The sequence below is a fragment of the Morone saxatilis genome, unplaced genomic scaffold (genome assembly GCF_004916995.1).
Source record: "Morone saxatilis isolate NCDOM2014 unplaced genomic scaffold, NCSU_SB_2.0 Contig3, whole genome shotgun sequence".
In the NCBI taxonomy this organism is placed as follows: Eukaryota; Metazoa; Chordata; class Actinopteri; family Moronidae; genus Morone; species Morone saxatilis.
Window position 1 is genome coordinate 6,211,546 of NW_023339873.1, and position 16,519 is coordinate 6,228,064.

Here is a 16,519-nt window from a genome sequence, read left to right on the forward strand (position 1 = left end):
ACCAGTTAAACCGAGACACCGGCAAGCTCCTTTCCAGATGCACCGCTCTCACTGCAGCGGCCTGCACCGTGCAGGGTCCTAAAGCCTATCGGATCACTAGAGGAGGAGGAAGAGGAGAGGAGTCAAAAGAGAAGTCATTAGCATGGATCTATTTTTAATATTATATATGATTTCCCCTCAGTGGCATGCGGAAAACACTGCTGATGTGCCCTTTATTGATTCATTCAATTACAAGAATTTGAAGGTTGCAATTTCACGTGTACAGTACACATACTGACAGTAAACATAGGGATAAAACAAGGGGTGTCACATGCAACAAATATCCAAAGATGAAATGGAACCAGGGATGTTGGGATCACAATACGTTGCATCAAAATCTGTATTTAAATTGTGTAACATTTAGCAGCGATTCTATTGGCCACGCAAAGTGAAGTATAATCACGTCATACGGTATGGTTTTTCATTAGGCTGTGATAATCACCTGTGAATATAGGGATCGTTGTGTTTTTGTTACCTTAGAATTAGTTTTAATCTAGCTACAGAAGGAGCGGGTCCTTTTCCAGGGAGGCCGCCATGTTTCAACAGCAAAAACCAAACCAAACACTGGCTCTAGATTTGGCCTTTTGCGACCACCGTAGTTTCTCCTACACACTTGCACTGCAAGCAGTACTTAGTTAATTGCAATCTGCAGCTTGATGGCACTAAATCCTAGTGCCGAGTTGGACCACTTCCATGCAAAATATTTTAACTAATATAACACCTTTGACAGACATTTGAGTGGCCCAGGAGCCCCATAAGAAACACTATAGTCGCCATAAGTGCCCCTCTGAGGTGACCTTAGGGCAAAAATTAAGACACTAGTGTGCAAAGACGAATGCCCTTTCATTATTTCTTTACTTCCCCATAGACAGATTTGGTTGATCTTGATTTAATTGCTAAGGTGCTAGTGTGTAAGAGCTGGCCTATTTGGGGCTATAGGGAATGTTTGTTTGACCGCACCTCATACATACATGTGTATTTCATATACATACAACAGTCAAAAGTCACTGGTGTGAAAATCTAAGAGGGAACTGTAAATAGTATATTTAAACTATGCAACAGTGTTTTGTGTTTTAAAATGAAATTCACATAAATTAATTAATTACAATGAACTACAATTAGAATAACTGGAAGGCAAAATGTAGTATCATTTTAATCTTTTAAAAAAGTGCAGAAAATGTAAAAGTACAACAAACATTTGTTAAAATGAAGAACACAGGAACCAGAGGAGACTTCCCCAATTTTAATTTGCTGCATTTATGGGCCCCCTGGTGGCTGTGGGGCCTAAGCCGTGTAATTAATGCCTCGGGCCAGCTTTGAGGCCTATTAGTGAAGTGAAACATGTGCTTTATACTTATTGTTCTGATAGTACTACCCTGCATATTTCCTGACATTTGTGTAAACTCTTAATCATTTTCCACACACACACACACACACACACACAGATACACACACACATACACACACACACATAAGTGAACTCTCTACACACTCAGTGCAGGCACAGATGTTTGAGTGCATGCAGTGTGGTAAAGTGCTTTATATTTATATATAGTGGTTGCTGACATTTGCACATTTCATCACACAAACCTCAACTATTACACCATATAGGCCCAATTCTAGTACATGTGGTTACATTTGTACACTTTTGACATTCCTTTGTCATTCTTGTATAAAATGTGTTTATTCTTCATATATTTCTATTTTGATAAGTAAATTCTTTGGCTGCTGTGACCCCTGAAATTGTGTTCAAGGATGAATACAGTGTCCTGTTTTCACAGCATACACTTTGACTTGTGAAACACGTGTAGCTACTAACATTGGTAATTGCTGCATTGCACTCATTGCTGGAGTAAAGCCGTCATTAATGTTCCAGCTGTGCTTTTCCTGCTATGAAGAGTCAAAAAAAGCCTGCAGTGAAAAACGTTTGTTTCATCGGTTTCATTTATGAGCAATAGAGAAACAAGAGTGCTTTGATGCTGTTGAGATTGATGTGAGAGCACAACAACATATGAGCAAAAACTATATGTAAAGAACTAGATGGACAGACTTGCTGTTCGATGGGCTTTGTCATCGCTGTGTGAATGTGTGTGAAAGGGTGAATGTGGCACGTGGTGTAAAAGCGCTTTGAGTGGTCGGAATACTAGAAAGGCGTTATACAAGTACAGGTCCATTTACCATTTACCATTTACTTGTACTTCGGTGATGCTGCTCATGCTAATCAAAATAATGCAGTTACTCTCACTATAGCAGGAAATTATTGTGTCTCTTGTGTGTTAAAACTCAGTTTGGACTAAAGTTTACTTTGATATTTTCATTTGCATAACAGAAACTAGAAACAAGCAAGAAGAGACATACAGTTCATGTTCTTGATCATTATATTTCAACTTATGCAGCTGTTGAAAACCAAATGAAAGTGAAGGTTGCAAACAATCACACCGCAGTCATTTCTGCACAATATTGCTGTATAATGGCAACATAGCTGCACTTATAGAAAGAGGAAATGTAATTTGCCTAGTATACATATCTAGTATACACAAGTTCACATACTAATGATTCTACACATTACTTTTTGTACAACAGTTACATTCCTGAGTGCACTGGATTAATCATTTATTTGGCCTTAAATCTAAATATCAAAGCGGGCGAGTATGTCTTATCTTAGCAGTTTTATAGATTTTATCCTCTCAGCAGAATCTTCATTTAGCACCACATCTTCATTTCCTTTCCTAGAAAAGTGCAGCTAGAAAAAGATATCAAATATCTTATCACTTTCCTTCCATTAACCCTACAGCACCAATCTACCACTGCAACCCACATTTATTCCATACATACCCACCAGACGGAGACACCGTGAGGTTGCAGGACGCAGCCATAGACTCACAGGGCAACTCCCTGTGAGAGCAGATTGAGTGTTTTTGAGGGACAATGACTCAAGGGAGGAAATGTGTGTGCAGCAGGCCGATGTGGTTCACTGATCTGGAAGCAGCCACGTCTCCTCTTTCTCATCGAGTCAATGGCACTGAGTGGTTCATGTGAGGACAGCAGCAGCAGCAGCAGCAAGACGATGCCACATGATCTAAAGTCAGGAGCGGTGTGATACCAGCTAGTGGAAACTCTGTATCGCCCTACAAACCCACAGAGGAGGATGCTAATAAGGTCAAAGTAGCTCGACCTCATCTCACCTATTTTGCCACTGTCTGAGCCTGAAGCAACAGGAAAACGGCCGGAGATTGTTTTTGATTTTGGTTTATAGTTGAAGCAGGATATAGCATTGTTTTTAGTTGCCCTTTTGAAAGGAAGTGTTTACCCATTTTCTGCTTTAAAAGACAAACAAGGGGAAAAGTCAGGCACAGGAGACACTGTGATTTAAGGGTTTTATTTACCTCAGTGTGCATGAGAAACACACCACTTCAAAGTGAGCACAATTTAAAACAACAAAGAAATACAGTTCTTTCCAGCCCTCCATGGGCTGAGGTCTAACAGAAATAGATCTACACTAAGCACACTGACTGAAATATTTATATCTATCTGGCCGGATAATAAACACAAAGAGGTGACAGGAGAATATAAAATACCTCGGTGGTGGAAGAAATAATTAACTTAAGCACAAGAATCAATAATATTATATTCAAAATTTCACTTCAGCAAAAGTTGAGAAACATTATCATAAAAAAGGATTCAGAGCAGCCAAAGTAAAAGTACTCATTATGCAGCAGAAAGCCTGCTTCCAGAGTGTTATATTAGGATATATATTATATTATTGTTTTGTAATTATTGATGCATTAATGTGTAAGCAGCATTTTATTGTAGCTGGTGAGGGTGAAGACAATTTTAGATATATACTTTATAAACCTCTGGGTATTTTAATCAATAACAGTGCAACATCAGTTATGTATTGATTTTGTAACTAAATGTTACAAACTAAACTAAAGCTCAAATACTGGAAGTGCAGTGGTGTGAAATGAAAATCTACTATAGGGCTAAAAGTACTCCAAAGTATTAATTGACAGTACTTTGTCTGTATTATTTAAAAACAAGTCATATTGAATAACACATTGGTGAGGTGATTTTGATAAATCATCCCAGAAGGTATTGCCTTTGTGTTCTGTTTAACATCTAAATTACCTGATGACAAAATAGAGGTAAAATGAAACTCAACTAGGGCACTTAAGAGACTAATGAATGGGTCTTGGCAAACCTGTGAGAACACTTCCTGATCTTTAAATCAGGTGCTTATATTTGTATATTAAGATAATGTTATAATGGCCACTTCACTTTATTTTTCATAGTCTATGAAGTGACTTTATAAATAACAATGGTGGAAGATTTAGAACCTAAAAGTGTTACTTGTTGTGTAATTTATTTTCATATTACTTTTACAATATTAAGTATACAGCTATTGCAACTTTTAGTGTTAGTAATGTTTGGTTCATGTATTGAATGAACATAATGAATATTTTCTCAATAGTTTAGAAAAAATGCATATTTGCTTGAATTATTACTGATACATTTATATGTGAGCGGCATTTTAATGTTGTAGTAACAATGTAACAATTGTAATAAAGTAATAAGTAACTCCAGCTATCATGTAATAGAGTAAAAAGTACAATATTTCCTGCTGGAAAGAGGTGGAGTAGAAGTTCAGAAAAGAATGTCAAATAAAGTATAAGAACCTCAAAAACGCACTACAAATAATGACATGACCCTGTAAAGCCATATTTTAAATCTTTTTAATATATCTCACATTTGATTTATTTACAAAAGACAGTGGCTTTGTGACATAAAACTATGTTTTGTAAAATCAACATGAGAAACAAATGTGTACCAGAAGCATAACCATACAGAACACATACATAGATAAATAACATCAGGGAAGCGTTGTCGCCGACGTCGTCCTCTTTGCACGTTGTCTCTCTGCAAACAATAAAAGGATCACAATGTATGCACCTCTGTATGACTGGCTGTGTTTTATTCGTATTACCCCGAGTTTGGTCTGACAGGGTATACAGTATTGCCTTCACATTGGCTAAAATGACATCAGTGACTGTCTATCAGTAGTTTTGGAATGTGTTTTCTGGCTTTATTTTCTATTAAATGTGAGTTTTTCCAGCAGTGGAAAACATTAACATGTGAACATTTCCAGGCATTCTGTGAATAAACTATGGGCAACAACAACATACTAATGCAGATATACTTTGATATATACCTGTAATTTGAATACAACATGATGTCTGCAAACAGTTTGGCACAAATGTAAAGGCTGAGCATCAGTTTTCCCCAGAACACATTTAATAAATAAATAAAATCTCTACAAAGTCACAGACAGAAAGGCTGATAGATCGTCTTATTTGCTGAATGGTTACTTTATACAGCACTTTTACAGAACAGCTACAGGCACAAACTTAAAGAACAAAAACAAAGCTAACCTTTGAAGTCAAATGGCCAGAATGAAGGGGAAGACAGTTTAAATTCTTACCTCCGCATTTTTAATAATTTCTGGACATTTTTCACTGAATAAACAGCAGTTGTCATTTAAATTACATTACTTTAATTCTAAAAACCTTTTCATGGTAATTTATATTTGGGTGCAAGTGTGAGTGTGCACGTGAATCTGCATTTGACAAACTCATTACACTGACTATACTCCACTAATACTGTAAACCAGAATAATAACAATAATGATAACATAGAGCAGAGAACTGAATGAAAACATCACATTTAGAACGTCGATAACAGAGGAGCCTCTTTTTGTTCTTTTTCTTGACACAGTGTAACAGGTTGTTGAAACCTTATACTTAGCTTATAGGATAGGCTTACTGTACAAATCTCAAAACAAAACGTTCAGGCGTTTCAGTTCGATTCAGTCAGATTTTACCCACAACTTGCTTTGAGAACTGGAACATATTACTCTAAAAACTGCTCCCAGACCTTTTTATCACATTTGCATTTACTAAAAAGCAAACATTGCTCATTTTTACTTGAGATGAACAGCTACCCTGAAGGACAAAAAACACTGAACCAGAAGACAAAAATGTAAAGGTAACTTAGACCTGATTTCTGTCCGTCTCAAAACAAACATCCTCTCTGGTTGACAGCTACCTCTGCAACAGCTTTGCTTTTTCCGTGAAAGACACAAATTCACACACAAACTATATCCAACGACATGCTTCACCAAAATAGCACTTTAGAAAAAACTCCTTCTACCACATTCTTTATCCTGCGTTTAATCACTTCCGGTTGTTTTCACCTCTATATATTTAAAGAGTTTCATTCCAAAATTTAACCCAATTGACTCGTGAAGGGAGAATAGAATGAACGTCTTTAGGAAGTTTCAACTCAATCTTACAACAGGGATTACAAGGAAGTTGAACAACGAATTTGTGAACAGTGGATGTGTATTTTGGAATGAAACCCTCCGTTTTTAATCATCCTCAACCTTTAACCTCTGTGGCCAATGACGTCTAGCATTTAAAGGACGTCACCACCACATTTCACCTAGTATAGCTCTGCAGTCCCTGAGCACCTACCTTCATTGGACATAAACATTTTCAATAATCCTTTATTAACTAAATAAAGCTATCAAAGCATGTCCTACTTGCTTACTACGACCTTACATCCCCATGTACTGTATAAGTGTTCATTTTGTAACTCACAACTAAAACTCAGTGCCTAGTTCATTACTATTTAAACATCCTGAGGTGCTTCCCTACACTTGAAACAATAAATACTACCAGCTACTCAGGTATGTTCAGTTAAGTTTTGACGGGGAGGAAACAACGAGACTCGGCTCATTGTGTTTGGAGTAGCCCCTTGGTTTCTCTTAATTGCGCAGCCCTCTTATTTGCAAGGGTGGCTCACTGAGAGCACATTAGCAGCAGTACAGTATGTGACTCAAGGAGTGTGTTTACACGCACGCAGTATTCTGGATACCAGCTATTATTTCTGGTTAAGGTCTGAATGGGGACATGTTTTTTTTATGTGTGTCTTCATATTGTAATAACAGATATGCCTGCACACATTCATGGAAGTGGTCTCCCGGGAAGAGCTGCAACTAAAAGTTTCTTTATTAAATCTTATGGTTTTCTTTTGAGTATGTTAATAACACTCACATGTCTGTGAGGAAATATGAAGCTGCAGCCAGCGTAAAGACTGGTAACTGGGGAAACAGTAAGCCTGGCTATGGCTTTGTTTAATACGTATAAAAACGAGGCGTAAAAACAAGAAGTTGTGGTTTTGCGGGGGTTATTTTGGTTGGGAACCTCCTCTCAAAAATATGACTGCAGGAAGTCACTGTGCTTGGTTGAGAAATAGTTCAGCCCCCAACATCTTTTAAAACTACAACTTGTTTTTACACTTGAAAATTATCCAAGGTAACATTTATGTATAATATTGAACACAATGCATTAGAAATAAAATGAATAAAAAAAGCCAAAGGTTTTGGATGACCAGGTTAGCTTAGGCTGTTTAAAGCCTGGAAACAGGGGTAAACAGACAACTAGCAGCACCTCTAAAGCTCACTCTGATGCATTATATCTTGTTTGTTTAATCAAGACAAGTTGTGGTTTTTTAGGAGTGAATTATATGCTGGCACAGAGATTTCCTGGAGTCTCCGCTGGTTGCCTGGCACCCTCATGGTGATGGCAAAACTCCAATAATTTTTTCAGAATATGGTTGCGTGAGTAAACACACTCAGGCAGGACACTTCTGACACCCCGGCTGTCATCCTAAACCCACAAAGAGCTGGCATAGCATGGTACAGTACGTAAATCCAGACATGAGTGCAACTTCATGCAAAAATGATTAAAAAAAAAAAAAAGACAAAATAATAATACTAGCGCTAATTATACAAAAGCAATGACAGGGAACATGGTGTGTGACAGGAGGTCACCTTCATGTCAGGGGCGTTCCCGTGGTCAGATGTTTTACAGTATTTTATATACAGAATGATCTGCTGCGATGGAACAGTTGGGGGAGAAAGCACAGCAAGCCATTCCTTAGCAGTCATGAGGGAAATCATTGGGTAATTACAGCAGTTTTTGTTTACAGGACAACATACACACTCGCTAATTAGACACATCTTGCTACCTGCAAGGTGTGAAGAAATCATTTTTTTTCACATAGTGAAATCCTGTTAGATTACAGCATGCATTACTCTACGTGCTAATGCCAGGGGTTGTTGTTGTTGTTGTTGTTACAGATTCTTCCCATTTGATGACTGTTTGTCCTTACAGGGTGGAATGGTGTTGTCTTTTCCTCAGTGCTTCGGTACTCTAACTGTGCCTGGATACACACACAGAAGAGCAAATTTAGTGCTGCTGACAGTCTGTAAAGTCTGAATTAATTTGTAAAAAAAAAAAAAGAAGCTATAAATGAGTATGTGGCTGTGTGCCATGGTGCCTTGTTACTTTGGATGGAGGGTTGAAGCAGAAGCTCATTATAAAGAGCCAAATAAGTATTTTATTGGCTGATAAAGGTGTCATGCAAATGTTTAGCTGCGGCCAACTCTTCCAATCCAACAAACGAATAAGCAATGCTGTCATAATTAGCACCAACTACTGTTCGTTCAGTTGCAGAAAATAAATGTACTTCAGGCAACTTGTTTATATAAAGTTAATATATGCAAGAATTACTGTGGTTGCAATAATTTTCAGATCATCAGAGTCATTTTCTTGTGATAATGGGTTGATTATGTTGTTAAATTATGTTATCTCGACATAACAATGTGATTTTTTTAGATAATGGGATAATTAAGGTATACAACAGCTTGCTTTCTAGAGATAATGAGATAATTATCCCATTATCACAATATTTTGGTGATTTCTTGTACTTACTTGCACTTACTTGTGATCTCGAGATAACATCATTTTTATTATTATCATTGTTACAACCACGGCCGCTCTTGGCTTTTGTATTAGGTTATATATGCATAATGTAATATTAATTAATTCCTACTTTTTGTTGTTCATTCTGCTTCAGCTGAAAAAAAAGAAAGGGAATATTGCATTTTATTGGCCAATGTTTTGTTAAATCTTTATGATGATAATTCTGCATTCTGTTTTTGAGTGGCTTACTCTATATATTTATGGCTGGCTCTGAAAGATTCAATTAGAAAACTATTAGCATGTACTTAGACTTACCTCTGTCCCCACCGTTCCTCATGTTGGTCTCCTCCTCGTCTCCCCCGTCATCCACTTTAAAAATAAGACCCAAGATTTCAGTAACATTGTTTTGGTGAATGTAAAAACTCAAAAATGTGATACAGATACAGGTGTAAGAATGACAAAAATGCAGAGAAAGGTATGTGTTGAAGATAACTCAGTAATGGCGGGTTAAATTCCTTATTAGAGACCTAAATCTGGGGAACAAAACAGTCTTAAACATAATCCAGGAGATAAAACAGACTCTAAACATGTGGTATAGACAAACCTGAGTGCAGCTCTTTCACCAGTGATGACATGGTGTTTGTAATTGAGTCAGCAGCAACTAATAGATCATTCCGAAGATTTCTTGGTACTCCTAGAAAACAAAGACATTTTAAAATCAAACTAAAAGCAAATGCAGTTTTAGTATGGAATTGTAAATAGGCAAAGGTGGTTGAAGTGCATTACGTGGGAAGTATCAAGTGAATGTGGGTCCTTCTATATATTTTTAAATATTTCTAAATAACTACTCAGTATGTTAAAGATTTGCAGGAGTTTCACAATGACCACTCTTTGTTTCAGGTGGTGGTGCACACTCACCCTGAGCAAAGGCCTCAAGCACGTCCCCTCCCACCCCTGCCAGGCAGTCCTGTGGTGTGTGTGTTGGGGTGGACCCAGCCGAGGTGGAGCGTATGGGCATGGGCATGGAGCAGCCCGCACCGTGACTGGGGGAAGAATGAGGGGAGCCTCCAGACTGGGACTGCAACATAAAAACACCCGCGATAGTTACAGTATCATCAGAAAAAAAATTTAACCTTTACAATTTGTCTTTTCACATATTGCCTCAAAACATGTACCGGTAGATTGAAAATGCCTCTTTCTTTGATTAACTTTTTAAATATGTCAGCTCACAATACAGGTTTGTTTAACCTCACTTTAGTCTTGAAACAGGTGTACATTTTGGGAAATACGCTTGTGGATAGATCAAACAAATAGATATAACATATATAATTAAAGTAGCTTTAGAGGTGCTTATGCAGATTTTTGGACAGAGCTAGGCTAACAGTCTATTCTAAACTATGCTAACCAACTGCTTGGAGTAGCTTCATATTTACTGTACGGACATGAGAGGTATTGATGCTCTCAAATAACTTATGAAGCAATAAAAAGCATATTTACCAAAATGTACAACTTTTTCTTTAAACTCATATTTACTCATCCCATAAGACATAAGACAATATGCATATTTTCATTACTTATTCAAAAGGCTCACAATAATTTGGGAAAGTTGGTTTTGAAACATGTTTATGAGTTTGGTGCAGTCTTGATTTGCATAAGCAAATAAATACTATATCACCAAAAGAATGAGATATATACTTTATGTTTTACCAGGACCGGTGCAAAAGATTAGATGTTACTAGGCAACTTATTGGTGGTGCATAGATAGCAAATAATGTTCATGTGAATCTGGGCTTCTGATAGAGAGAGAAAAAAAACTTTTTTCCAATTAAGCTCTACATCAACAAAGCCAATTCTGGAACATTTCAATGGAAGATGCCGTATTGCAATCACAGATTGCAGCTTTGCTGAGAGAGATGGCCTTTTTGCTTCTAAAGATGACTTTTATTAAAACAAACACAGACACAGATGTGACCTAAAGAACTTAATCCTTACAGGGAGAACAAACAAAAACAAGGCAAGAAACGTTCTGGAAATCCTAAACTGGCTGGATATACTGTGTAGCCTCTATAGTGCACCTTTACTGCATCAAGGGGGTAATGAGAACCATGTGAGGGCGAGCAACTTGGGCCTTTGCTGAGACGAGAGATATATCTCAGAGAAAGGATCACTGTGTGTCTCTGGGACTGGTGCAGGCCCAGGTCGATGGCTTGGAGCCAGGCAGCAGATGGCCGGCCAGACTGCAGTCACATTAGAAGGGAGGTTGTTAGTGCCGATGAAAGGAACAGGTTCCTGACATTTGGGCTAAGAAAAACATAGTTCTCCCAACTTGTTTGGACCGAGGACCAAATGAAAGACCAAAACTGATCTTGAAGATTTTGTCGCAAGGAAGTGGTGGAGTAGGACTAGATTAGTGTAACCCAGTTATAAAGTGGAATCCTATTATCTTTGCTAACATCCCTCTTAAAGATCTATTATAAAAACTTCCTTCAATCACATCTGTGTGAAGGGGGTATTATAGTATATAGTAGCATTAAACTAAGTGCTGAGCCAGGTATTGAGCCTTGCAAACTGAATTAAGGGCAACTTACAGCCTGCTTCTGCTCCTCATCCTATCAGCCAGCAAAGGTAAGCAGTGAGAGAGAGCAAGAAGAGTGAGAGCAACAGAATTAAAGCAGCGGAAGACGAAGACGAAGAAGAAGAAGAAGAAGAAGAAGAAGAAGGGGTTTCTGCATGCACCATAAGGCACATTAACAAAACTTAAAAAACAATGCAATGTCTTGATTTAAAAGAATCAAACATGCCAACATCTCATTTCATTAAACATGCCACCAAGCTTTACAAACCGAATCATATAAATGAGATTAGAACTGACAAACCTGTAAAATGCTAAATATAGCATATTTAGGAAAATGAGTGAGTGTTTATGCTGCATCCTAGGCTATTAATACTGATTCAGAGGCCTTTTTTTTATCACACCTAAATCTTCTAGAAACAGGTTGATCGTCTTACCTTTAGCAGCCTCATGAGTCCCTCCAGCTGCACCATCAGCTCCCGTCTGCTCTCTTGCAGGGCCGACATGCGCCTCTCCAGCTCGTCCTTCCTGTGTCTGCGGCACAAGGAAGAAGTTTGGGGATACATTAAAAAACAAGGGTGGAAGTGATACTTGGATCTGATAGTAATAACGAGCGCAATGCACGGGCAGATGTAACTGTTCTTGACAAAGTTCTCCAACAAAGCCTTGATTGTTTCTTTCCATTTTGTTTGGGGAGGCATGTTTGTTTGTAAATGACTTCACAAATACATATATTTCCTGTAGATTTATTCCCAGTACAGGTATGTGTGAGGAGGTTACTCATTTATTTGTGTAGCAGATCCAATAATTAAAGGATCAGCTGCAGACACACAGATACTGCGTGTTGATACTGCATCATTTGCATCCTGCCACTGCGCTGTTTTAAGCTCCTGTTGCTCTGGTCTAGTATAATAGTGTTTATCCATTTGGTCTCCATGTCATTGGTTCCTTCAACACACAAAAAAAAAAACATTTACTTCACATCTGGTCACCCTAAAGCACAGCACTCAAACCACCCGCTGGGGTGCCACATCTGGCCACAAGACAATTTTATTAAAGCCCCAACGTGTTTAATTGACTGCTAAATCCGGCCCACAATTTATTATTATTTTCTAACCCTAACCTGCTGTGATTCTTTCTTTTATTTTACAATTATCACTTAAAATCTGCCTCTTTTTTTTTTTTACATTTAACATTCCAAAGCTGCACCTAGTTGCACTAACAGTCAACACAAGTACTTCAACTTGTAACCATCTTAACTGATTTACGGTTAAAACCAAGTTAGGGTTAAAACCAGAAATGCTGACCTGGAGCACAGGACAGTTGTAAGTGAGATGTATAACTGAGTAGTTATTAATTCATTGCAACTATTACTCATCTCGTCGGCAAGGAGAAAGGTGCTATTCTCTGGGAAACTCAATCTAAACAAGCAGAGCAGTGTGACCTTTGTGAGAGAGGGAATAGGGAAAGAGTTGCTCAGCTTCAGAGTGTACAAGGTTTATATTCATTGTTTAATAAAGAGATAAATGTAGGCCCGTGGGAAATTTGAGCTTGTAACCCCTATTAAATATAAATATCTGGCTTTCTTTTCGATGAGGAGTCTGGCTTATTATTACCCTCTGGTGTTCACAATGTGTAACTGCATTTTGAAAAAACTAGCAATCGGAGTCGTCCTATCAAAAACTCACAAACATCTGCAGACTGTAAACACTGCTGCTCTGTTAAGTATCCCCGGGCTGAATAAAGGCAATATCAGAACTATCCAGCCGGGCTCCAAACACAGTGCGAAGACTGTGATGAAATAATTACTACTTGATAATACCCAGGTCTAAAACCTGAATCACAAACAGGCTCAGTGAGCTGAAAAATGCTTCTAGATATGTTTGAATTAAACTGGGAGAAAACAATAAGAGGAATAAATATAGCTTCCAGTGACATAAACCAACTATTCTACAGTTTAATTACCACATGTTTTTATACATATAATTCATGTAGATATAAGAATCCCTTAACTTGCTAATGAAGGACTGTGTGGGTGGTGAAACTGAGGCAGTATAATTCAAATTCATCTCTGGTTCTGCTGTAACTGTACACAATTGAGCAGCACTGAAGGGTAGTCAATAAATTATGTTATTAAACATTAAATGAAATAAAATTTTAAATCTCGGTCAGGGTTGTTGACCATAAACCTTACTGCTGATTCATTATTTAGGTCAGACCAGACAAACAATGAGTCATTCAGGGCAACAAGTGCTGTAATGCGTCTCCCTCCAAGAACTGAACCCAAAGCGTCCTGCCAGCATGATAAATGCCCAGACTGCAGCTGGTGAAGCTAATTCAGAAACACCCTCCTGAATTAGCAAGACATTATTTTCTACTTGAAGAATGGGTCCCGACTACATAAATACATCAGCCCGGGAGTGGTTTTACTACTTGATTTCCTTAATATATGGCTCTTTTGATGATGGTGGTAGCGGGGATGATACCTGAGGAGCCGCAGTTCGGTCAGAAGTGTGGGGTTCTGCTGGGCCTTTTCTGGGGTCGGCTGAGAGGCCTGCTCGTGCTCCAAACGCAGCCGCTGGATCTCCTGGAGGATCTCCCTGAATGAGTTAATCACTAGTTAACTAAACAGAAGTGGTGGAAGAAATTTAGTGGCATCTAGCGGTATAGTTGCAGATTACAACTCCCTTGCTTCACCCTCCCTTTCCAAGCCTAAAGGAGAAACTACGGTGGCTGTGAAAGCTGCAAAAAACGCAAACGGCCCTATCTAGAGCCAGTATTTGGTTTACTGTAGAAACATGGCTGTTCAACATGGTGGCCTCAATGGAAGGTGACACGCTGTATCTGTAGATATAAAAAGCACCTTCTAAGGTAACAAAAACATAATAATTCTTATTTATTATCTTACGCACTATGAAAACATAGTTATGCAAAGATAGATTATGAAATAGATCCTCCTAAATGTTACACAATGGACCTTTTAAGGAATTGCTTTTAAAAATACGCTTCACTCCACTGGTTGCCTGGTGTGCTCACAGTGATGTCAAGAAGAAATTATTCCCCATAAAACCCCAACTTGTTGATATAACGTTTTAATTAGTGAGTTTTGGAGGTGCTGGTAGGCAGATATTGTTACCTTTGGACAGAACCAAGCTATTTCCCCCTGTTTCTAGTAAGCTAAGCCAATTGACTGCTCTCTATAGCCATATTATTAGTGGTACTGGTCTTCTCATCTGACACTTGGCAAGAAAACAAATGAGCGTATCTTCCAAAATGTCAAACTATTCCTTTAACTACTGTATATGGTGCTGGGTTGTTACATTTTTATGTTTTATAAGCTTTTGTTTTGCATGTAACAAAGTAACTGTAGTAATTATAGCTGACAGATAAATATAGTGGAGTAAAAAGTGCAATATTATCAGAGAAAAGTTTTAAAATGGCATAAAAAGTAATACTCAAAAAGAGTACAAGTACAGTACATAAGTTAACTAAACTAATAATACTTAGTTGCTTTCCACCACTGCCAACCAGCAACATAAATACAGATTTGTTTCCAATGTATCACTAAAGTTGAAATGTTAAATTGTACCTGTTTTTGTTCTCCAGCTCTGCAATCAGCTGTCTCTGTTGCTTATTGGCATCGAAGTTGAAACCCAGATCTGATGGAGGACATTGTTGCTGAAAAACAAAATTATCATACGTCAAAAGTCAAAACACAACAACAGCTACCTTCTGACCACAGTGGGCAGTAATGATTCGCTGCTGGACACTTATTATGTTTCTGTATAAATAGGGAGCCTTTTCAGCTCAACACAGCTTTCCTTTATCCCTCCGAATAAAAACTACAAATCCAAATGAACCACACATCATGAACATGTTCTGCCTTAGAAAATGTAGGCTATTTCACATGAGAGATTTCTAAATATTTCTTTTTCTGTGCTTTTCTCACTGGTTTGAAATGGGCAGGAAAAATGCACCAGTCAGGATTTAGCAACATTTGAATCAGACATTTCAAAGTGGGAGGGGGTTGCTTTGTTCTGGAAGTGTTTTTCTCTGTTCTGTATTCCCATTTTAGTTTTTTCTTTCAACAATATCCTCAAGAAATGTTCACATATGTTTACGTTACGACCATCACTTGGAATTATTTCAACTTCGTTTCAGAGAAATCATGTTTTGTTTTTGGCACAGCAGATAGCTCTAAATACTACAAAACCCATGAGCTTCAAAAGCTTTCAAAAAGTGGTGCCATAGTTGCTGAATTCACCCAAAGTTGACCCCAAAAAGAGTGCATTCATTTAATATGCAGATTATAAAAATGTAACTTGGGAGTTTGTAGTTAATTTCTGCTGCAAACCGTTTATGTAACCCTACTTAAGCTTGTCTCATATGTTCTAACGAAGTTGTTAGTATTTTTAAATCAAAAAAATAAATATATTCTTTAAACTTTAATATTGCTTATTTATTCATGAATATTTGGAGAAATACTTGAAACCAAGTTTTCAAAGGCTTTACAGTTATAATCCTTAAGACTTTTATGAAATCGGAGCACATTTTTGCAGTTTTCTTCAATAGCTGTTAATGTATTTACATTCACTAATAACCTCTAGTCCACAATTCAATTCACAAGAAAAAAGCATGTGACCAGAACAAATGTATCTAATTGATATCAGCCTCACTGTTTATTCTCTTGTTCAAGTGGTATTAAGTTACCACTAATGCAAACAGAACATTTTCCTACTGCTGCTACTTTACATTAAAAGCCATCAATTGGCAACACGCAGGGTGGCTTTTATTGTGAAGCAGTCACAGAGAACACAGTGTATTTGTCACTATGTATATTGTCACCTTCAGTTCCTCAGCAAGATAACCAACTCCACCTCTTTTACTGTGTCCTGCTGAGGTGTGGTTGCAGTTATCATTGACTGACTTGTTTGGCTGCACTGTAAACAGATGCACCAGTTGCTCTACTGTTGTATTTCTGACAAAGGAGGTCAATGAGGGCCTACATCTTAAGGATTGCAGCTTTAAAGTTTTGTGCTGCTATTATTCATTTCTCTATCTTGTAGTCAGGATACTGTGTGTC

General features: G+C 37.8%; 1 protein-coding gene across 2 annotated transcripts in view; it reads right to left on the bottom strand.

The window, feature by feature from the left end:
* Positions 1–7,282: 7,282 nt before the first annotated feature.
* The window catches only part of dtnbb (dystrobrevin, beta b), a 34,047-nt gene continuing 24,810 nt past the window's right edge, over positions 7,283–16,519 (bottom strand). The window contains exons 13-20 of one of the 2 annotated variants that reach the window (XM_035674287.1): positions 15,026–15,114; positions 13,923–14,036; positions 11,874–11,970; positions 11,453–11,473; positions 9,783–9,942; positions 9,469–9,558; positions 9,180–9,233; positions 7,283–8,322 (exon numbers count right to left, since the gene is read on the bottom strand). In XM_035674287.1, coding sequence (XP_035530180.1) covers positions 8,297–8,322; positions 9,180–9,233; positions 9,469–9,558; positions 9,783–9,942; positions 11,453–11,473; positions 11,874–11,970; positions 13,923–14,036; positions 15,026–15,114 — 651 coding nt within the window. In that variant the 3' untranslated portion in view covers positions 7,283–8,296. The remainder of the gene's footprint in view (positions 8,323–9,179; positions 9,234–9,468; positions 9,559–9,782; positions 9,943–11,452; positions 11,474–11,873; positions 11,971–13,922; positions 14,037–15,025; positions 15,115–16,519) is intronic. The other variant, XM_035674288.1, reaches the window with a different exon arrangement.